Source organism: Hypanus sabinus, chromosome 24, assembly GCF_030144855.1.
Source record: "Hypanus sabinus isolate sHypSab1 chromosome 24, sHypSab1.hap1, whole genome shotgun sequence".
In the NCBI taxonomy this organism is placed as follows: Eukaryota; Metazoa; Chordata; class Chondrichthyes; order Myliobatiformes; family Dasyatidae; genus Hypanus; species Hypanus sabinus.
This window is the reverse complement of record NC_082729.1, coordinates 28,574,758-28,598,978: the sequence shown is the minus strand read 5'-3', so window position 1 is coordinate 28,598,978 and position 24,221 is coordinate 28,574,758. Positions and strand designations below refer to the sequence as shown.

The window sequence follows — 24,221 nt, the reverse complement described above, 5'->3', positions numbered from 1 at the left end:
CATTTTTCTATCGTTCCTGTTCCTATCTGAGAGTTTCTTAAATGCCCCTAATATATCTGCCAAAATGACTATGAATTAGTACAGTAAATACATGGTACAAGTGAGAAGTTATGTTAAAGCTGTATAAGACATTGGTGAGACCCAGTTTGGAGTATTGTGTGCTGCTCTGGTCTCCTACCTACAGGAAAGATGGAAACAAGGCTGAAAGAGTGCAGAGAAAATTTACAAGAACGTTGCTGGAACTGGAGGATCTGAGTCATGGGGAAAGTTTGAGTAGGTTAGGACTTTATTCCTGGAGCGTGGAAGATTCAGGGTAGATCTGATAGAGGTATACAGAATCATGAGGGGTCCAGATAGGGTAAATGCAAGCAGGCTTTTCCACTGATTACAATGAGAGGTCATGGGTTTAGGGTTAAAGGGAACTTCACTCAGAGGGGATGGAGCTGCCAGTGCAAAGGGGGGGATACGATTTTGATTTCAATGTTTACGAGAAGACTGGATCAGTACATGGATGAGAAGGGTTTGGAGGGCTATGGTCCTGATGCAGGTTGATGGGAGTAGGCAGTTCAAAAGGTTTGGCATGGGAATAGATGGGCTGAAGGGCCTGTTTCTGCGCTGTAGTTTTCTATGACTGAAAAAAGAAAGAATTATGAGATGGTGTTATGGACAGTTCAGAGATCTGATGGTGGAGGAGATAAGGCTGTTCCTGAATCATTGAGTGTGGGTCTTCAGACTCTTGTATCTCCTCCCCGTTGGTGAGAAGAGGGCATGGTACGCGATCTTAGGTAATGGATACTGCTTTCTTGCGGCAGTGTTCTATGTAAGTATGCTCAATGGTGGGGAGGGTTTTGCCTGTGATGGGCTGGGCTAAGTTAGATGCGTCTGTTTCTAGGCATTGATGTTTGCATATCAGGCCGTGATGCAACCAGTTAGGATACTCCCCACTCTGCTCCTATCCAAGTTTGACTTTGACACTGTGGGCCAAAGGCCGGATGAGCTGTGGGCAGTGTGGACGGTTGTCATAAGTTACAACGGGACATGGACAGGATGCAGAGCTGGGCTTGAGAACTGGCAGATGGAGTTCAACCCGGAAAGTGTGAAGTGGTTCACTTTGGAAGGTCGAATTTGAAGGCAGAATAATAGCAGGATTCTTAGCAGTGTGGAGGGCCAGAGGGATCTTGGGATTCATGTCTGAAGTTGCTACACAAGTTGATTGGGTGGTTAAGAAGGTGCATGGTGTGTTGGCCTTCATCAGTCAGGGATTGAGTTCAAGAGCTACGAGGTAATGTTGCAGCCCTATATAGACCAGAATAGGAGTATTGTGCTCAGTGTGGGTAGCCTCATTATAGAAAGGATGAGGAGGGTGCAGAGGAGGTTTAGCTTGGATTAGAGAAGCACCTCTTAAGAGTTGGGGCTTTTCACTTTGGAGTGGAGGAGGATGAGGTGACTTGATTGAGGAGTATAAGAGGCAGAGGCTGAGTGGATTGCCAGAGATTTTTTCCCCAGAGAATAACATGAGGGGCCATGATTTTACAGTGGTTGGAGGAAAGTTAGGGGAAAACCTGAGGTAGGTTTTTTACACAGTGTGTGGAATGTGCTGTCAGGGTGGTGGTAGAGGCAGATACATTAGGGGCATTTAAGAGACTCTTTGATAGACTCACAGATGATAGAAAAATGGAGGGCTATGTAGGATGGAAGGGTTAGCTATTTTCTTAGACAAGTTAAAAGGTCAGCACAACATCATGGGCTGAAGGGCCTGTATTTGCTATAATGAACTGCACAACAAAGGAACTGAGACAATAGGTCCACGTGATCCGGGGGACTCTCCTGTCCCCAGAATATTTCTCACTCAGGGTGGTTGGACTCCACGCAGTGTGCTAAACCCCGAGCTGTTAGAACCAGCTCCACACAGGGCCGTCAATGAGCAGGGCTACCTCAACCCAAAGCCACACATACAGAGTTTGGAAAAAATGCTTTAAAATTTTTTTTCTTTGCTGTTCCAAAGAACATGCTGCTCCGCAAGGGTCTGATGGGTTGAATCCACTCCAATTTGTCTACTGTCACAACAGGTCCACAGCGGGTGCCTTTTCATCGGCTTTTCACTCAACCCTGGAACCCTGTACAGTAAAGCTGCATACATCAGAATGCCCCTCCTCAACAACGGCTTGGCATTCAGTACCATCGTCCCCTCAAAACTAATTAACCTTCAGGACCTTGGCCTCAATGCCTCCTTGTGCAATCGGATCTTTGGTCTCCTCACTTTCAGACCCCAGTCAGTTCAGTTTGGCAAAAACATCTCCTCCATCATCTCCACCAGCACAGGTGCACCACAAGGCTGTGTGCTTTGCCCCCTTCTCTACCCACTTTACACCTGTGGCCTTATTTAAGTTTGCAGATGATATTACTGTCATTGGCCACATCAAAAGTGGCGATGAATCAGCATATAGGGGGCAAGATTGAAAATCTGGCTGAGCGATGCCACAACAACAACCTCCCACTCAACGTCAGCAAGACCATGATGACTATGGGCTTCAGGAGGAGGAAACCAGAGGATGAGGATTCAGAGGAGGAAAGGGTCAGGAGCTTTAAATTCCACTGTGTTATCATCTCAGAGGATCTGTCCAGGGTCCTGAACACAAGTGGCATTACAAAGAGATCACGACAGCATCTACTTCCTAAGAGGTTTCAGAAGATTCGACATGACATCTAAAACTTCGAAAAACTACTATAGATGTGTGGAGGAGGGTATATTGACAGGCTGCATCACAGCCCGGTATGGAAACACCAATGTCTTTAAATGGAAAATCCTACAAAAAGTAGTGGATACGGCCCAATCCATCACAGGAAAAGCCCTCTGCACTATTGAGCACATCCATATGAAGCACTGATGCAGGAAAGCAGCATCCATCATCAGGGACCCCCGCCACCCAGAACAGGGTCTCTTCTCTCTACTGCCATCTGGAAGCTGTGACAGGAGCCTCAGGGCTCACACCACCAGGTTCAGGAACAGTTATTACCCCTCAACCATCAGACTCCTGAACCACAGATGGCATAACTTTACTCAACTTCACTCATCCCAATATTAAAATATTCTCAAAACCAATGGACTCAGTTCAGGGCTCTTCATCTCAGTTCCCATTATTTATTCCTTAATTATCTTTTTATTTTGTATTTGCAGTTTGTTGTCTTTTATATATTGGTTGTCTGTCCATTCTGTTGGGCGGGGTCTATCAATGATTCTACTGCGTTTCTTGCATTTACTGAATATTCCCATAATAAACTGAATCTCAGGGGTAAATATGGTGACATATGGACTTTGATAGGAAATTTACTTTGAACTCTGGTATGGAGGGAACTTTGCTCTACATCTGACCTGAGGTGTGTGATGGGACAGAGTGGAGGGAGTTTCACTCTGTGTCTGACCCCGGGAGTGGGTGATGGGATGGTGTGGAGGGAGATTCACTCTGTGTCTGACCTGAGGTGTGTGATGGGGCGGTGTGGAGGGAGTTTCACTCTGTGTCTGACCCCGGGAGTGTGTGATGGGACAGTGTGGAGGGAGATTCACTCTGTGTCTGACCCCGGGAGTTTGTGATGTGACGAAGTGGAGAGAGATTCACTCTGTGTCTGACCCCAGGAGTGTGTGATGGGACGGTGAGGAGGGAGCTTCACTCTGTGTCTGACCCCGGGAGTGTGTGATGGGACGGTGTGGAGGGAGCTTCACTCTGTGTCTGATCCCCGGAATGTGTGATGGGACGGTGTGGAGGGAGATTCATTCTGTGTCTGACCCCGGGAGTGTGTGATGGGACGGTGTGGAGGGAGCTTCACTCTGTGTCTGATCCCCGGAATGTGTGATGGGACGGTGTGGAGGGAGATTCATTCTGTGTCTGACCCCGGGAGTGTGTGATGGGACGGTGTGGAGGGAGCTTCACTCTGTGTCTGATCCCCGGAATGTGTGATGGGATGGTGTTGAGGGAGCTTTAGTCTGTGTCTGAGTCCGGGAGTGTGTGATGGGACGGTGTGGAGGGAGTTTCACTCTGTGTCTGACCCCGGGAGTGTGTGATGGGACGGAGTGGAGGGAGATTCACTCTGTGTCTGACCCCAGGAATGTGTGATGGGACGGAGTGGAGGGAGATTCACTCTGTGTCTGACCCTGGGAGTGTGTGATGGGACGGAGTGGAGGGAGATTCACTCTGTGTCTGACTCCGGGAGTGTGTGATGGGACGGAATGGAGGGAGATTCACTCTGTCTCACCCCGGGAGTGTGTGATGGGACGGTATGGAGGGAGCTTCACTCTGTGTCTGATCCCCGGAATGTGTGATGGGACGGTGTGGAGGGAGATTCATTCTGTGTCTGACCCAGGGAGTGTGTGATGGGACGGTGTGGAGGGAGCTTCACTCTGTGTCTGATCCCCGGAATGTGTGATGGGACAGTGTTGAGGGAGCTTTAGTCTGTGTCTGAGTCCGGGAGTGTGTGATGGGACGGTGTGGAGGGAGTTTCACTCTGTGTCTGACCCCGGGAGTGTGTGATGGGACGGAGTGGAGGGAGATTCACTCTGTGTCTGACCCCAGGAGTGTGTGATGGGACGGAGTGGAGGGAGATTCACTCTGTGTCTGACCCTGGGAGTGTGTGATGGGACGGAGTGGAAGGAGATTCACTCTGTGTCTGACTCCGGGAGTGTGTGATGGGACGGAATGGAGGGAGATTCACTCTGTCTCACCCCGGGAGTGTGTGATGGGACGGTATGGAGGGAGCTTCACTCTGTGTCTGACCCCGGGAATGTGTGATGGGACGGTGTTGAGGGAGATTCACTCTGTGTCGGACCCCGGGATTGTGTGATGGGACGGTGTGGAGGGAGATTCACTCTGTGTCTGACCCCGGGAGTGTGTGATGGGACGGTGTGGAGGGAGATTCACTCTGTGTCTGACCCCGGGAGTGTGTGATGGGACGGTGTGGAGGGAGATTCATTCTGTGTCTGACCCCGGGAGTGTGTGATGGGAGGGTGTAGAGGGAGATTCACTCTGTGTCTGACCCCGGGAGTGTGTGATGGGACGGTGTGGAGGGAGATTCACTCTGTGTCTGACCCCGGGAGTGTGTGATGGGAGGGTGTAGAGGGAGATTCACTCTGTGTCTGACCCCGGGAGTGTGTGATGGGACGGTGTGGAGAGAATTTCACTCTGTGTCTGACCCCGGGAGTGTGTGATGGGAGGGTGTAGAGGGAGATTCACTCTGTGTCTGACCCCGGGAGTGTGTGATGGGACGGTGTGGAGGGAGATTCACTCTGTGTCTGACCCGGGAGTGTGTGATGGGAGGGTGTAGAGGGAGATTCACTCTGTGTCTGACTCCGGGAGTGTGTGATGGGACGGAATGGAGGGAGATTCACTCTGTCTCACCCCGGGAGTGTGTGATGGGACGGTGTGGAGGGAGTTTCACTCTGTGTCTGACCCCGGGAGTGTGTGATGGGACGGAGTGGAGGGAGATTCACTCTGTGTCTGACCCCAGGAGTGTGTGATGGGACGGAGTGGAGGGAGATTCACTCTGTGTCTGACCCTGGGAGTGTGTGATGGGACGGAGTGGAAGGAGATTCACTCTGTGTCTGACTCCGGGAGTGTGTGATGGGACGGAATGGAGGGAGATTCACTCTGTCTCACCCCGGGAGTGTGTGATGGGACGGTATGGAGGGAGCTTCACTCTGTGTCTGACCCCGGGAATGTGTGATGGGACGGTGTTGAGGGAGATTCACTCTGTGTCTGACCCCGGGAGTGTGTGATGGGACGGTGTGGAGGGAGATTCACTCTGTGTCTGACCCCGGGAGTGTGTGATGGGACGGTGTGGAGGGAGATTCATTCTGTGTCTGACCCCGGGAGTATGTGATGGGAGGGTGTAGAGGGAGATTCACTCTGTGTCTGACCCCGGGAGTGTGTGATGGGACGGTGTGGAGGGAGATTCACTCTGTGTCTGACCCCGGGAGTGTGTGATGGGACGGTGTGGAGGGAGCTTCAATCTGTGTCTGACCCCGGGAGTGTGTGAAGGGACGGTGTGGAGGGAGTTTCACTCTGTGTCTGACCCCGGGAGTGTGTGATGGGACAGTGTAGAGGGAGATTCACTCTGTGTCTGACCCCGTGAGTGTGTGATGGGACGGTGTTGAGGGAGATTTTCTTTGTGTTTGACCCCGGGATTCACGACATTCACAATGAGTATTTCTTTCTGCTTCTCTCTCAGATCTCAGTAACTTCAGTGATCACCAGCGTGGGCCGGTGTCCGTGCGTGAGGGACAGGGCGTGGTGCTTATGTGCTCTGCGCCTTCACATACTACAGGTGAGCCACCCCTCTGTCCACGTGTCGGCTGGGGAGAGCGAGGGTAAAGAGACGAGGGTCGAAAGGTTCAGGAATTGGTGTGGGGCGGGACGGAGTAGGAGGGAAGGGATAGGAGGAGTGTGTGATGCTAGTTGGCCAGGGTGGAAGGGTGCTTGGTTAGAAACTCAGTGCAGCAGTTATCTTAACAGCACCAGCAATCAATGTTCAAAGTAAATTTGTTATTAAATTCACCAGATGACTATTGTTACGTATTCAGGCAACAATAAATATATGAGATCGGCAAGGGTTTCTTATAACAAACAACACATTTATTAAACACCGAAAACAAACCCCCCAAAAGTAAACAAACACTACCGTAACCGGAAACAGCTGCTGAGCGGCTGTTCAAACAGTTCGTAAAGTGATATTCCAAAACAGTTCTTTAAAGTGGTATTGCCAAAAGTTCAATATGCTCACAGTCCATTTAAAAGGAGAGACTTTATAGGACGATTTAAATTCTCTTTCACGTCGCTTGCTTCGATCCCCGACGTCAAACTTCCCACGAAGAATTCACAAAACAGAACGGCTTAAAGGCACTGACCTTTCCTTCTCCACTACCTTCAATCCTTTCTAGGTAAACCTAGGGATTAACACGAAGATAGTCAACGAAATCCTTCCAAATAAGGATCAAACAAAGGTCGCCCCCGTTTCACCGTAGAAAGCGATTCTCCTCAATCTTTAACTTCCAACTTTGAATCTTCACTCTCCTCTAATTCTCAAACTAACAGAATCATAAAGAACCTGCTGGCAATGACCTTTTAAACTTTAGGCATTAAATAAAAACTTCATCCTTCAACTAAACTGCGTCATCACTTAAATCACGCAGTGGCATGAAGTCAACCTGGCAAATCCAGCCACGAACTGCCCCTCCTCACAGGGTGGGGTCTACCTTTTATAACCTGTAAAAAAAACCGTCACATGATCTCTACTGGCGGGAAAATGACGTCACCACCATCACAAGACCATCACCTCAAGTCCAGTACAGCTTCAACCCCAGTCACGTGACAAGGGCACCACTGTCATGTGTCACGAGTACGTAACACTATTGAGAGCAGCATTGGTGCTGGTGATGCAAAAAGAATAAATAGCTCACCCTTGGCTACAACCCGGACTCTCTTGTGTCAGTGGTGGAGAGGAGGTCGCTACACAAACTGTGATCCGTTATGGTCCATGACCGACTGAAAAAACAGCAGATTCATTCAGTTCTGCTGTCACGAGGATCGTTATAGAAGTTTTTTCCTACCAAATGCAATAAGCATATACAACAGTTAATTTCCTACATTATTACTGCAGATTGTTACACATTGGTAAATTATTATCCTGTACTTTATTGTTAGTTAAGTCTGCACACTGCTAAATGTGTTTTTCAATGTTGCTGCTGTAACGAACTAATTTCCCACTCGGGATCAATAAAGTATTTATTATTATTATTGACAGAGGTGTACAAGGTGATAAGAGGCTTAAATCGATTGGTGGAAATGGCTAATATGAGGGGGCATAATTGTAAGTTGATTGGAGGAAGGTCTAGGCGCTGTTTGAGTGATCTGTCTCCGAGCGTGTTCGGTGAGGTTTCCAGCGAAGCGTGAGGTGTCGAGGCCGATAAGCCACTCCATTTCTCTCCGATCTCACCAATTAAAGCATCAGGGAAGGTTGAGGGGAGACCAGCATCTCTCTTTCTCTGCTGACAGAGGAAGGTGTCTGCATGTGATGGTCCCTCTCTTGCTAACTGCCCCCAGAGGAAGGTACTTGCGCACAAATGGCCTTGCTTGATGCTGGAGCCCTGGGTCTTTGGCAAAGTTTAGTGTGTGGATTGGCCTCTGTGCGTCTGGTGCCTTGTTGCTTTTTTGTGGCTACTTTGTGCGATTTTGATTGGGGCCGTCAACAAACAGCACGGCGCCCGATTGAACTGCACTGAATATGCCTGGACTCTGTCGATGACGTTAGGGGTCGGTGTTTTGTGTTCTGTGTTTGTTACTCGTTTTTTCCGTCGTCTGCGCGATCTGTTTCTCTTTTGCATGTTGGGTGGGGCGTTTGAATGGGTTCCGTGGTTTTCTTTGTTTCCTGGCTGTCTGAGGGAAGACGAATCTCAGCGTTGTGTACTGCACGCACACTTTGAAAACTGGGGAAGGTAGAGCGGGAAGGCATGATCTATATCCAGATTCTTTTTCATTCATCACGCGTACACTGAAACACACCTCAAGGTGCATCGTTGCGTTAACAACCAGCACACCCAAAGGATGTGCTGAGGGTGGGCTGGGGGCAGCCCACAAGTGTTTCCACACATTCCGGCACCAACGTGTCATGTTCACAATGCTGAGAAGAACACAGAACACAACCAGCAGCGACAGAACAAATCTCAATCTATACACACACCCACTCCAGGACAGGCCTGCAGCCTCCTGGCCTTGACCATCGGCTTCCGACTTTCTGCACTTCTGACCCGCCTTCGGGCTTTGATCTTCAGTGTGACGCCCAGACTAGACAATGATGAGATGCCAATTCAGCGGTCCTCATACCTCCTGCTCTCACAGCTGTCTGATCCAGCGACCCACCAACCTGAGACAGCTGTGGACGTCCTCCGTCACTGGTCCACATCGCTGGCCTTCAAGCATCTCACAAAGACTGCTGTGAGACTTCTGTCAAGGTAAACGGGTCCAGATCATCACGGCCTTGGGATCCCAGGGCACACCAGTTGGCATGGCTGCAGCAGGATAAGGGTATTTTCCTAACCCGCAATGTACCCCAGGGGTTGGCACTGGGTCGCTGTGGTTTGAAATACTGCAGACGAGATTGGACATGTTCTGATATGCAAGTCTGCAGATGACAGAATAGTGGGTGTGGAAGGAGAAGAGGTGCAGAGGGAAATAGATTGATTGGAGAGTTGGGCACAGTGAAAGCAGATGTGAATGTGAGATAATGTGTTTGTTCCTTCACCCCCCCCCCCCACTTCACCCTCCCCTGACCTGTCTTTCTCTTCCTTCCCTCTATCTCTCAATTCCACTCTCCTTGCCCCCATCCTCCAATGTTTTCCCCAATCCCCTATCTTCCTACCACTCTTCCCTGTCTCCCTCTGCCCCATTGCATCTCCCATCCTGTTCTTCTCCCCCTCTTGAACCCAACCCCCTCTCTATCCTGCCCCATCTCTTCATGTCCCCTGTTCCCCTCTCCAAACCATAATGTCCACTCTTTCCCCCCTCCTCTCTCTCCCAATCTCCCCGTCTCTTGTTCATCCCTTCTCTCCTCCCTATCCCCCTCTCTGAACTGTAATCCCCCTGCCCCTGCTCAATCTCTCCTTGCCCCTCTCTGATCTATTCCCCTTTTCGCCGTGCCCTCTTTCTCCTTTTCTCCGTGCCCTCTCCCCTCCCCATGTCCTGAACCTCCCACTATCCTCTCCCCTCTCCCCATTCCATTCTATTCCTCCCCTCTTCCCAGAGGTGGTTTACTCCTGGGTGTACGGCGCCCTGCCCCGTTCGGTGGAAGAGGACAGCCGCCGGTTCGTCTCCCAGGTGACGGGGAACCTGTACATCGCCAAAGCCACCCTGCTGGACGTGGGCCGCTACATCTGCCAGCTGAAGGACGTGAGGAGTGGCCGCAGGGTGCTCAGTCCCCCCACCTCCCTCACCCTCCGTGAGGACGGTAAGTCCTCCCCCCCACCATCTCTCACACAGGCACTGAGCTGAAAGCCCTGCCTCCCCTACACGGCTGTGGTTAAAAACCCCCATCGTAGGTATAAAGAGAAGGCCTGAGGGGGTGGGGTGTGAGAGAGTGAGACAGAGAGAGAGAGAGAATGAGAGTGTGTGTGTGTGTGTGTGTGGGGTCAGGGGGACGATATTGTGAAGCAGGAAGAATCTCTTTGAGACATAAGATTAGGTAGATCATAACAGCCTTTTCTCAGGGTAGGGGATTCCAAAACTAGGGACATGGTTTTAGGGTAAGAGGTGAAAGATTTCAAAGTGACCGGAGGGGCCACGTTTTCACACAAAAGCTGATGATTATGTGGAACGAGCTGCCAGAGGAAGTGATAGATGCAGTTCAATTGTAATTTTTAAGAAACGTTTGGATAGCTACATAGATGAGAGGTCGTGGTTGAAAGAAGATCACAGCTGGGAGCTTAACATCCAAGGATACGTGTATCGAGAGGACAGGGATGTGGGCAGAGGGAGTGGGGTGGCTCTGTTGGTACAATTGAAATCAAATCCTGAGAAAGAGGGGACATAGGATCAGAAGATATAGAACCCTTGTGGCTGGAGTTAACATTGACTGTTCATTTCCATGGATACTGTCTGACCTGCTGAGATCCTGCAGCATTTTGTATGTGCAAAATATTTCCAATCTTTGCAGAATTTCTTGCGATAAGGATGAATTGATTCTGATGGAGTTATATACAGACCCCCGAACAGTAGCCTGGATGTTTGGTACAAATTAAAACAGGAAAAGGCTTGTAAAAAAAAGGCAACGTTTATGATAATCATGGGGGATTTCAATAAACTGAGAACACCAAGTTGGTACGGGATCTCACGAGAAGAAATTTGCCAAAGGCCTATGAGATGCCTTTTCAGAGCAGCTTGTGGTTGAGCTCACTAGAAGAAAGTTAATTCTGGACTGGGCGTTGTGTAATGAACCAGACTTGATTGGAGAGCTTAAGGTAAAGGAACCCTTAGGAGACAGTGATCATTGTCACTGCAGTTTGAGAGGGAGAAGCTAACGTCAGATGTATCAGTATCAGAATGTATCAGTGGAGTAAAGGGAATTACAGAGGATGAGCGAGGAGCTGGCAAAGTGGATTGGAAGGGGACTCTAGCAGGGATGATGGCAGAACAGCAATGGCTGGAGTTTCTGGGAACAATTCGGAAGGCACAGAATGTTCATCCCAAGAAGAAGCAATATTCTAAAGGGACGATGAGGCAACCGTGGATGACAGGGGCCATCAAAGACAACATAAAGTCAAAAGAGAGAACATATAATATATAAAAAAGAGGGAAGTTGGAAGATTGAGAAGCCAACAAAAGGAAACTAAAAAATGCAATAAGGAGATAAGGAGAAGTGCAATAATATAAAACAGGATACCAAAGGCTTTTTCAGATATACAAAGAGTAAAAGAGGTGGAAGTAGATATCAGATTGCTGGAAAATGACAGAACTGGTGGATGAAGAAATGGCAAACAAACTTAAATATTTTGCATCAGTCTTCACTGTGGGAAACACCGGAACCGCGTCAGAAATTCAAGAACGTCGGGGGGGGGGGGAGAGAAGTGAGTGTACAGTAGTCACAAATACTAAGGAGAAGGTGCTTGGGAAACTGAATGGGCTGAAGGTAGATAAGTCACCTGGACCAGACAGACGACACCCCAGAGGTAGCTAAGAGATTGTGGAGGCATTAGTAATAATCATACAAGATCCAATAAATTCTGAAATGGTTTTGGAGAACTGGAACTTAAAAAAGGAGGGAGGCAAAAGAAAGAAAATTATAATTCCTGACTTCTGTGGTTGGAAAGGTCCATTACTAAGGATGAGGTTTCAGAAGGCACGTGATAAAATTGGCTGAATTCAGCATGAGGAAATTTTGCCTGACGAATCTGTTGGAATTCTTTGAGGAAATAACAAGCAGGGTAGACAGGAGAATCGGTGGATGTTGTGTACCTGGATTTTCAGAGGCCTTTGACAAGGTGCCACATGTGAAGCTGCTAAACGAGATGAGAGTGCAGGGTATTACAGGAATTCGGGAAACTTCAGAGGAACTGTTTCTTTGCAGTACAGGAACACTCAACTTCCCTCCACCATCAGCTTTCTGAACACTCCTGCGTTATGCCTTTTCTGTACCCTTTACTTATAAAAGAGACATTGATCGAATGGACAGCCAGAGACTTTTCCCCAGGGCAGACACGGTTAATATGAGGGGTCATGATTGGAGGGTGTCAGGGGTAGGTCTCACTCACACCGAAAGTGATGGATGCGTGGAAAAATTGTTGCCAGAAGATACATTTGGGGCATTTAAGAGTCTCTTATACAGGCACAAGATGACAGGCAAAATGGAGAGGGAAGGGTTAGATTGAGCTTAGACGATTTAACAATTAAATCAAAATTTGAAATTTAACCATTAGGTCATAAGATATAGGAGCAGAATTAGGCCATTTGGCCCATCATGTCTGTTCTGCCATTTCATCATGGCTGATCCATTTCCTCCTGCCTCCCCCCTCTCCCTTATCCCCTCATGCCCAGATTAATCAAGAATCTATCAACCTCTACCTTAAACATACCCAAGACCCGACCTCTACAACTGCCTGTGATAACGAATTCCACTCTCTGGCGAAAGAAACTTCTCCTCATCTCCATTCTAAATGGATGTCCCTCCATTCTGAGGCTGTGCCTTCAGGTCCTGGACTCCCCCACCATTGGAAACATCCTCTCCACATCCACTCCATCAAGGCCTTTCAACATTTGATATGTTTCAATGAAACTTGCCCCACCCACCTTATTCTTCTGAATTCCGGTGGATTGCAGACCCATCTTTTGGTCCTCGTTCGGCAACCCTTTCATTCCCGCAATCATTCTCGAGAACCCTCTCCAATATCGGCATGTCCCTTCTTAGTAACACAATACAAAGGGCTGGAGGAACTCAGCTGGTCAGGCTTTCCGTGGGAAGAGTGAACAGTCGACGTTTCGGGCTGATGAAGCGTCTGGCATCCTTTCTCATGTTAGACATCCTTTCTAAGATAAGGGACCCAAAACTGCTCTTAATACGCCAAGTGAGGCCTCACCAGTGCCTTATACAGCCTCAGCTTGACATCCTTGCTTTTATATTCCAGTCCTCTTGAAGTGAATGCTAACAGTGCATTCGACTTCCTCATCACTTACTCAACCAGCAAGTGACCCTTTAGGGAATCCTGCACAAGATTATGGGCTGAAGGGCCTAGACTGTGCTGTGTAACGGGGTAAGGTATGGCACAGTGCACGCTCTCTAATCCGGGCAGCATCCTGGTGAACCTCTTTCGCACCCTCTCTACAGCCTCCACATCCATGCATACGGCAACCCGAACTGTGCACAGTACCGTGAGTGCCTTGTAGCTTCTCCTTCTGCCCGCATCAGTACCTCTGCCACCCAATGCTGGCCTCTCCCCAGTACCCAGGGACCCTGGTGCTAAGTTGTATAAGAGGTCGTTAAGACTTAATTTGGAGTATTGCGTGCATTTCTGGTCACCTACCCGTGGGAAAGGTATCAATAAAATGGAAAGATTGCAAAGAATATTTACACGGAAGTTGCTGAGGACTTGAGTTATAAGGAATAAATTGGGATTTTATTCCCTGGAGCATAGGAGAATGAAGGGAGATTTGACAGAGGTTTACAAAATTATGGGGGGGGGTGTAGATAGGGTAAATGCAAGCAGGCTTTTTCCACTGAGGTTGGGTGGGACTACAACCGGAGATCATAGATTAAGGGAGAAAGGTGAAATATGTAAGGGAACCTGGGGGGGAAGAGCTTCACTCAGAGGTGGAGTGAGTGTGCATCGAACAGACAACAGGATTGACGGGTGCATGTTCGACTGCAGTGTCTAAGAGAAGTTTGGATGGCTACGTGGATGACAGGGGTGTGCGGGCAATCTGGCAGGGTGATGCGAAGTGCTGCCTCATCCCCGCGGCTCTCCTCCTTTCTCCAGGTGCGATGGGGGGAGTACGAACCCAAGCTGGAGGTCCACTTCCCGTCAGTGGTCCAGGTCCTGCAGGAGTCGACGGCGGCTCTCGAGTGCTTCGCCCTGGGCAAGTGAGTCCATCATGAACCCCAACGGCGGTGCGGTAACACAGGCAGTGACTGCCGGGTGGTGTGGGAAGAGGGGGTACCTGAGCGTGCGGGGGGGGGGGGTTTGGAGAGAGAAGGGAAGTGGGGTGGGGTGGGGGGAGAGAGAAAGTGGAAATGGGAAATATGAGAGGTGGGGAGAAAGATTGGAGAGGGGGGATGAGAGAGGAGGAGAGAGAAGGGGGACCTGAAAGGTAGGGGAGAGAGTAAATAGAGGAAACGTGAGGTGGGAGAGAGAGTGGAGGGGAGATTATGAGAAGTAGGGAGAGATAAAATGAATAGAGGGAATGTGAAAGGTAGAAGTGTGTGGAGAAATGGAGGGACAGAGTGAGAAAGGGAATGTGAAAGGTGTGAAGAGATTGGGGGAGGGGAAATAAGACCATAGACATAGGAGCAGAATTAGGCCATTCAGCCCATCAAGTCTGCTCTGCAATTCAATCATGGCAGGTTTATTATCCATTTCAACCCCGTTTTCCTGCCTTCTCCCTGTAACCTTTGACGTCCTGACAAATCAAGAACCTATCCACCTCCACTTGAAGTACACCCAGTGACTTGGCCTGTGGCAACAAGCTCCATATATTCACCATCATCCGGCTAAAGAAATTCCTCCTCATCTCTGTCCTAAATGGACGTCCTTCTATTCTCAGGCTGTGCCCTCTGGTCCTAGACTCCCCCACTAAGGGAAAACACGTTCTCCAAGTCTACTCTATTTGATAGGTTTCAAAGAGATTCACTCCCATTCTTCTAAATTCAAGTGAATAAAGGCCCCGGAGCATCAAACACTCCTCATTCATTAACCCTTTCATTCTCATTAATCTCCTCTGAACTCTGTCCAATGTCAGCACGTGCTTTCTTAGATAAGGGGGCCAAAGCTGTTCACAATACTCCCAGTGCGGTCTGATCAATGCCAAATAAAGCCTCAGCATTACATCCTCGCTTTTGTATTCTAGTCGTCTAGAAATGAATGTTAATATTGCTTTCCTTCCCAAAGGAAGTGTAAGGCCACTCCTTTCCTCCGTTAGCCTGCGGGTCACCCCTGGGCAAGGTGTAGCACCTGCTCAGCCCCCCGATCAGGGTCACGTGAAGCCACGGGGGCAGGTGGTGGATGGTTGTATGAGCAGCCGGTGCAGATCACAAGTGCTGGTGGTGTGACCACTGGTGCCAGGCAGACAATCTCTGAAGAGGATTGATAATGGCCGGGGTCACCCGTCTGGTAAGGACACGGCCCAGAAGCAGGCAACGGCAAACCACTTCTGCAGAAAAATTTGCCAAGAGCCATCATAGTCATGGAAAGACCATGGTCGCCCACGTCAGACAACACGGAAAATGATGGTGATAATGATGACCAGAGACTCGACCTGCAAATTATCCTGCACAAGGACTCCCCTTGCACCTCTGATTCCTCCATGCTTCCTCGACACTACCTGTCCTTCCACCTAACTTTGTCTTGTCCACAAACCTGGCCACCAAGTGATTAAATCATCATCCAAATCCGTGAAAAGAGGCAGTACCAATACTGACTCCTGCGGAGCACCGCTAGTCACTGGCAGCCAACCAGAAAAGGCTCCCTTTATTCCCACTCACTGCCTCCTGCCAAACTGCCAATCTATGCTAATGTCTTTCCTGTAATACCACGGGCTCTTACCTTGTTTAGCAGCCTCATATGTAGCACTTTTTCAAAGGTCTCCTAAAAATCCAAATAAACAACATCCACTGATTCTTTTTTGTCAATCCTGCCTGTTATATCCTCAAAGAATTCCAACACATTTGTCAGGGAAGTTTTCCCCTTAAAGGAACCAAGTTGACCACAGTCTATTTTACCATGTGCCTCCAAGTTCCCCGAAACATCATCCTTAATAACGGCTCCATCATCTTACTGACCAACCACGTTAACTGGCCTATAACTTCCTGACTCTTGTCTTTCTTTTTTCTTAAACAGAGGCGCGATATTTTCTATTTTCCAGTCCTCTGGAACCATTCCAGAACCTGAAAGATTCCAGAACCATTCTAGAACTTAAAAGATCACAACAAATACTTCCACAATCTGTTCAGCTTCCTCTTTCAGAACCCTGAAGTGTAGTCCATCTGGTCCAGGTGACTTATCTACCTCCAGACCTTTCAGCTTCTCAAGCACCTTCTTCTTGGTAATAGCAACTACACTCACTTTGCCCTGGACACTTTCAAATTTCTGCAGTACTGCTTGGTGTTTTCCATAGTGAAGACTGGCAGAAAATACTTTTAGTCTTTACATATCTGAAAAAATACTTCTGGTTTCCTTTTTAATATTATTGGCTAGCTAACCTTCATATTTTCACTCTTCATGGTTTTTTCTAGTTGCCTGTTGGTTTTTAAAAGCTTCCCAATCCTTTAATTTTCCACTGATTTGTGTTATATTAATTGTCCTCTCTTTTGTTTTTATGCTGTCTTTGAGTTCCTTTGTCAGCCATGGTTGTGTCCTCCTCCTTTTAGAGTACTTCCTCATCTTTGGGATGTATCTATACAGCGCCTTCTGAATTGCCGCCAGAAACTCCAGCCATTGCTGCTCTGCCGTCATCCCTGCTAGTGGCCCCTTCCAATCAACTTCGGACAACTCCTCTCTCATGCCTCTGTAATTCCCTTCACTGATAAATCTGATTTTAGCTTCCGTCTATCAAACCGCAGGGTGAATTCTACCGTATTATGATCACTGCCTCTCAAGGGTTCCTTTACCTTAAGCTCTCTAATCAAATCACAACAACCAATCCAGAATTTCCATACCCCTAGTTGCTTCAACAACAAGCTGCTTCAACAAAAAAAATATCTCATAGGCGTTCTACAAATTCCCTCTCTTGGGATCCAGCACTAACCCGATATTCCCAAGCTACATGCATATTGAAATCCACCATGACTGCTGTAGAAATATATCTTCTATCTCCCATAGTAATTTGTAGCCCACATCTTGGTTACTATTCAGAAGCCCCTATATAAATCCCATCGGGGTCTTTTTACCCTTTTAACAGCAGAGTGGGGGAGCGAAACTGCAGCCTCATACCAAAACACAGATAGGCAACTTGCTACTGACTGCAGGAGGATGGAAGTTGGGAGTTGAGAGGTTACAGTGGGTGGTGGGGGGGGGTTGCTGTGACATTGTGTGGGACTGGTGATAGATCCTGACCTGAAGCCCTCATCCTTACTGCGCGCGCGTGTGTGTGTGTGTGCCTCAATCCCTGACCTGCTGCCCCGTCCTACTGCAGCCCAGTTCCCACCATCAGCTGGCGGAGGACGAGCGGTGACCTGCCGAGCCGAGCGAGGCTGCGGAAGTCTCGGGCTGTCCTGGAGATCCTGAGCGTCGAGGCAGGCGACGCGGGCACCTACGAATGCAGGGCAGAGAACTCGCAGGGGGAGAGCGTCGTCCGGGGGGTCCTGCTGGTCCACAGTGAGTGTTCGCGGTGACGTGCGGAATCACGGTAGAGGACGGCGGGTTCTCAAGCATCGGCTTTGTTTGTCATATCTCTTTGCTATGGTGTGTTGGTCAGGGTGTGACATACAACATTCAACAATTATAAAGAATTATACTAAGGTAGAGATTAAAGTACTGTTTTGGAATATAATGTGCATAAAAACATAAGACCATCAGAGATGGGAGCAGAATTAGGCCATTCGGCCCATTGAGTCTGCTCTACCATTCCATCATGGCTGATCCATTTCCCTCTCCCTGTAACCTTTCAAACCCTGACCAGTCATCCTCTGTCTTAACTCTATCCAATTGCTTGGCCTCCACAGCTGCCTGTGGCAATGAATTCAACAGTTTCACCATTTTCATACCTCCTCACCTCTGTTCTTAATGGATGTCCCTCTATTCTGAAGCTGTGCCCCCGGTCCTAGACTCCCCCAGCTCAGGAAACATTCGCTCCACATCCACTCTGTCAAGGCTTTTCAACATTCAGTGTACATAAATACCAGTCTGTATTTACAATGTAAACAGCATTATAAAAGTGTTTGCAGTGCTGAGATAGAGGTAATAGATAAGGGACGTTGGGGTGGTAACTAGAATGATTGATTATACTAACTGTCTGGGGGAAAGAGACATTTAAGATGATGTGAGATTTTTGTTTTAACAGCCCTATCGCACGTTCCAGTAGGGAGATTTTGGAAAAGGCAGTTTGCTGGGTGGGTAGTGTCTGTAGTGATTTTTTTCCTGCCTGGTTCTTTGTCCTGGTCATGTACAAGTCCTGCCCTGATGCCCTGAGAGTTTTGTCTCTTGTGAAAGGATACTGCACCAAACCAGACGGTAATGGCTGATGTGAGCAGTCTGGGAAAGATGGGATCCATCCTGGGTCACGCAGAGTTAGGAGTTCATAAAGCTAACAGCGAGCCAGTGTACCGGCTCCTCTACCTCCTCCTCCTCCTCCAGCATTCGGGCCGCCAAGTCCCCAGGTGAGACGACACTTCACCTGCGAGTCTTCTACTGTTTCTGGTACACCTCCTTTCCGTCGGTGACTCGTGCTGTAGATTGGGGGGGCCGTTTTGTCAAGCACCTTCGTTTGGTCTGCTGCAAAAGCTGGCCACTCATTTCAACTTGACTTCCCATTCCCATTCCAACACGTCCATGACCTCCTCTTCTGCCATGTTGAGGCCACCTTCAGGTTCGTGTTCTGTCTGGGTAGCGTCTGAGTAAGAACATCAATTCTCCAGCTTCTGGTAAGATCTCCCACCCCCCTCCTCCTCTCCTTTCCCACTCCCTATTCTGGCTCCCCTTTTACCCCTTCTCTTCTTACCTGTCCATCTCCTCCCTCTGGATCCCCTCCATGACCCACTCTCCCCCTCATTCACCTATCCACTCCCAGCTTCTCACTTCATCCCCCTCCTCCACCCGTCCACCTTCCCCCTCAACTGGTGTCTGCTATCTCCTCACAGATTGTCTTCCCTTCCCCCCACCACCACCTCCTGGCTTCTGCCCCCTTCCTGTCCGGTCCTGGTGAAGGGTTTTTCCCTGAAATATCAGCTGATTATTTCCATCCATAGATGCTGCCTGGCCTGCTGAGTTCCTCTGGCGTTTTGCCTGTGTTGCTCGGACTGTGGCCGAGACCGCGCTGAGAGATGCACCCAAGGGGAGGGGGGAGGCGAGCTGCAATGGTGGGCTGCGGGAGGCAAGACTGAGGCCCTTTGCTGGTTAGTGGAACCTGCTCTGTGAGAGTCAACAGGACAGGAAGGCACATCATAGGAAGGATGCGGAAGCTTTAGAGGGAGCGTAGCGGAGATTTACCAGGATGCTTGTCCGAGAAAATCTTATGGCGGTGCTTTGGAAGGATAGATTAGAGAGCTCCTCTAGGGAGGCCATTTGGGTGGAATTGAAGAATGGGAAAGGTGCAGTAACACTGATAGGAGTGTATTATAGGCCACCTAATGGGGCGCGTGAGTTGGAAGAGCAAATGTGTAAGGAGATAGCAGATATTTGTAGTAAACACAAGGTGGTGATTGTGGGAGATTTTAATTTTCCACACGTAGACTGGGAAGCTCATTCTGTAAAAGGACTGGATGGTTTAGAGTTTGTGAAATGTGTGCAGGATAGCTTTTTGCAACAATACATAGAAGTACCGACTAGAGATGGGGCAGTGTTGGATCTCCTGTTAGGGAATGCGATAGGTCAGCTGACAGATGTATGTGTTGGGGAGCACTTCGGGTCCAGTAATCACAATAGCATTAGCTTCAATATAATTATGGAGAAGGACAGGACTGGACCTAGAGTTGAGATTTTTGATTGGAGAAAGGCTAACTTTGAGGGGATGCGAAGGGATTTAGAGAGAGTGGATTGGGTCAAGTTGTTTTATGGGAAGGATGTAATAGAGAAATAGAGGTCATTTAAGGGTGAAATTATGAGGGTACAGAATCTTTATGTTCATGTTAGGTTGAAAGGAAAGGTTAAAGGTTTGAGAGCACCATGGTTTTCAAGGAATATTAGAAATTTGGTTCAGAAAAAGAGGGATGTCTACAATAGATATTGGCAGCAGTAAAGGAATTGCTCGAGGAATATAAAGAATGTAAAAGGAATCTTAAGAAAGAGATTAGAAAAGCTAAAAGAAGATACGAGGTTGGTTTGGCAAATAAGGTGAAAGTAAATCCGAAAGGTTTCTGTAGTTATATTAAAAGCAAGAGGATAGTGAGGGATAAAATTGGCCCCTTAGAGAATCAGAGTGGTCAGCTATGTGTGGAACCGAAGGAGATGGGAGAGATTTTGAATGATTTCTTCTCTTCGGTATTCACTAAGGAGAAGGATATTGAATTGTCTAAGGTGTGGGAAACAAGTAAGGAAGTTATGGAACCTATGACAATTAAAGAGGTGGAGGTACTGGCGCTTTTAAGAAATTTAAAAGTGGATAAATCTCTGGGTCCTGACAGGATATTCCCCAGGACCTTGAGGGAAGTTTGTGTAGAAGTAGCAGGAGCTCTGATGGAGATCTTTAAGATGTCATTAGAAACGGGGATTGTGCCGGAGGATTGGCATATTGCTCATGTGGTTCCATTGTTTTAAAAGGGTTCTAGAAGGAAGCCTGGCAATTATAGACCTGTCAGTTTGACATCAGTGGTGGGTAAATTAATGGAAAGTATTCTTAGAGATAGTATTTATAATTATCTGGATAGACGGGATCTGATTAGAAGTAGCCAGCATGGATTTGTGCGTGGAAGGTCATGTTTGACAAACCTTATTGAATTTTTTGAAGAAGTTACGAGGAATGTTGACGAGGGTAAGGCAGTGGATGTAGTCTATATGGACTTCAGCAAAGCCTTTGACAAAGTTCCACATGGAAGGTTAGTTAAGAAGGTTCAGTCATTAGATATTAATGCTGGAGTAATAAAATGGATTCAACAGTGGCTAGATGGGAGATGCCAGAGAGTAGTGGTGGATAATTGTTTATCGGGATGGAGGCCGGTGACCAGCGGGGTGCCTCAGGGATCTGTTTTGGGCCCAATGTTGTTTGTAATATACATAAATGATCTGGATGATGGGGTGGTAAATTGGATTAGTAAGTATGCCGATGATACTAAGGTAGGAGGTGTTGTGGATAATGAGGTGGATTTTCAAAGCTTGCAGGGAGATTTATGCCGGTTAGAAGAATGGGCTGAACGTTGGCAGATGGAGTTTAATGCTGAGAAGTGTGAGGTTCTACATTTTGGCAGGAATAATCCAAATAGAACATACAGAGTAAATGGTAGGGCATTGAGGAATGCAGAAGAACAGAGAGATCTAGGAATAACTGTGCATAGTTCCCTGAAAGTGGAGTCTCATGTAGATAGGGTGGTGAAGAGGGCTTTTGGAACGCTGGCCTTTATAAATCAAAGCATTGAGTACAGAAGTTGAGTACAAGGCATTGGTAAGGCCAAATTTGGAATATTGTGTGCAGTTCTGGTCACCGAATTATAGGAAAGATATCAATAAATTAGAGAGAGTGCAGAGACGATTTACTAGGATGTTACCTGGGTTTCAGCAATTAAGTTACAGAGAAAGGTTGAACAAGTTAGGTCTCTATTCATTGGAGCGTAGAAGGTTGAGGGGGGATTTGATCGAGGTATTTAAAATTTTGAGAGGGATAGATAGAGTTGACGTGAACAGGTTGTTTCCATTGAGAGTAGGGGAGATTCAAACTAGAGGACATGATCTGAGAGTTAGGGGGCAGAAGTTTAAGGGAAACACGAGGGGGTATTTCTTTACTCAAAGAGTGATAGCTGTGTGGAATGAGCTTCCTGTAGAAGTAGTAGAGGCCAGTTCAGTTGTGTCATTTAAGGTAAAATTGGATAGGTATATGGACAGGAAAGGAGTGGAGGGTTATGGGCTGAGTGCGGGTAGGTGGGACTAGGTGAGATTAAGGGTTCGGCACGGACTAGGAGGGCCAAGATGGCCTGTTTCCGTGCTGTGATTGTTATATGGTTATATGCTTCCTGATTAGAGAGCATGTCCTATCAGGATTGGTCAAGTGAGCTCTTTGGAGAGAAGGAGGGTGAGAGGTGACTTGATAGAGGTGTCCAAGATGATAAAAAGCAAAGAACGAATGGATAGCCAGAGACCTTTTCCCAGGGCAGAAATGGCTGGTACGAGGGGGCAAAATTTCAAGGTGATTGGTGGAAAGTATGGGGGGGGGGGGGCGGTCAGAGATAATTTTTACACAGAGATTAGTGGGGAATGCCTGCCTGGAGTGTTGGTAGTCAGATATGTTAGGGGCTTTTAAGGGACACTTAGAAAGACACATGGATGGTATGGAGGGCCAGATTGATCTCGGAGTGCTGTGTCATGGGAGGGGCTGCGAGGAAACAGGTATCACTGAGGGAGCGGTGTGTATGGACTATCCAGAGGCCGGTAGCTGAGGAAATGAGCTGTCCTCTTTGGCTGGGAGCCGATCAGTGTTACATAGATGTTGATGGGATCTTGCTGTGTGCATGCTGCCTGCCATTACACAGACATTCTCTCAAGAGGGCAAAGGTCAGAATAGTTCACTGGAGGTGGGGAAAGGTCACAGCTGTTCCAGAACTGTCCACCCCTTCCTCCTGTCACCCCCTTGCATCCCAACGTTCTGCCATGACCCACCCACAGCACACCCCTTCCCTCACTTGCTCCAAACCAACACTCGGCCTTCTGCCTCTGTACCCACAGGCCGGCCCCAGTGGACTCGCCCGCTCAACGACACCACGCTGGACAGCGGGCAGGACCTGCGCTGGGAGTGTCGAGCCAGCGGGAGACCGCGGCCCAGCTACCGATGGCTGAAGAATGGAGAGAGCCTCCTCTCACAGGTGGGGCTCCAGAGACACGCACGAGGTGTACAGGGGTCCGTTTCGTCGGCTGCAAAGGGGCCCACGTTCAGACGGGGGGAAGGGACGGAGAGCGTAGAGGGTGAGGAGATCTGGTACGTCACCAAAGACTTCAGCAAATTTCTACAGATGTACCGGGAGAGCTGTAATGGGCTGCATCACCGTCTGGTATGGAGGGGCCACTGCACAGGATCGGACAAAGTTGCAGAGGGTTGTAAACTCCGCCAGATCCATCATTGGCATTAGCTTCCCCAGCACTGAAAGTGGCATCCGTCACTCAGGACATGACTACCATCAGGGAGGGGGTACAGGAGCCTGTAGACACACACTCAGTGATTCAGGAACAGCCTCTTCCCCTCTGCCATCGGGGAGGAGGTACAGGAGCCTGAAGACACACACTCAGTGATTCAGGAACAGCCTCTTCCCCTCTGCCATCAGGGAGGAGGTACAGGAGCCTGTAGACACACACTCAGTGATTCAGGAACAGCCTCTTCCCCTCTGCCATCAGGGAGGAGGTACAGGAGCCTGTAGACACACACTCAGTGATTCAGGAACAGCCTCTTCCCCTCTGCCATCAGGGAAGAGGTACAGGAGCCTGTAGACACACACTCAGTGATTCAGGAACAGCTTCTTCCCCTCTGCCATCAGGGAGGAGGTACAGGAGCCTGTAGACACACACTCAGTGATTCAGGAACAGCCTCTTCCCCTCTGCCATCAGGGAGGAGGTACAGGAGCCTGTAGACACACACTCAGTGATTCAGGAACAGCCTCTTCCCCTCTGCCATCAGGGAGGAGGTACAGGAGCCTGAAGACACACACTCAGTGATTCAGGAACAGCCTCTTCCCCTCTGCCATCAGGGAGGGGGTACAGGAGCCTGTAGACACATACTCAGTGATTCAGGAACAGCTTCTTCCCCTCTGCCATCAGAGAGGGGGTACAGGAGCCTGTAGACACACACTCAGTGATTCAGGAACAGCCTCTTCCCCTCTGCCATCAGGGAGGAGGTACAGGAGCCTGAAGTCACACACTCAGTGATTCAGGAACAGCCTCTTCCCCTCTGCCATCAGGGAGGAGGTACAGGAGCCTGAAGTCACACACTCAGTGATTCAGGAACAGCCTCTTCCCCTCTGCCATCAGGGAGGGGGTACAGGAGCCTGTAGACACACACTCAGTGATTCAGGAACAGCTTCTTCCCCTCTGCCATCAGAGAGGGGGTACAGGAGCCTGTAGACACACACTCAGTGATTCAGGAACAGCCTCTTCCCCTCTGCCATCAGGGAGGAGGTACAGGAGC

The 24,221-nt window shown here is 48.7% G+C and overlaps 1 protein-coding gene across 1 annotated transcript in view; it reads left to right on the top strand.

The window, feature by feature from the left end:
* The window catches only part of LOC132380592 (contactin-5-like), a 166,904-nt gene that overhangs the window by 74,779 nt on the left and 67,904 nt on the right, over nt 1–24,221 (top strand). Inside the window, 6 exon segments of the mRNA XM_059949513.1 lie at nt 6,220–6,315; nt 9,787–9,994; nt 11,388–11,397; nt 14,024–14,112; nt 17,379–17,560; nt 22,772–22,908. Coding sequence (XP_059805496.1) covers nt 6,220–6,315; nt 9,787–9,994; nt 11,388–11,397; nt 14,024–14,112; nt 17,379–17,560; nt 22,772–22,908 — 722 coding nt within the window.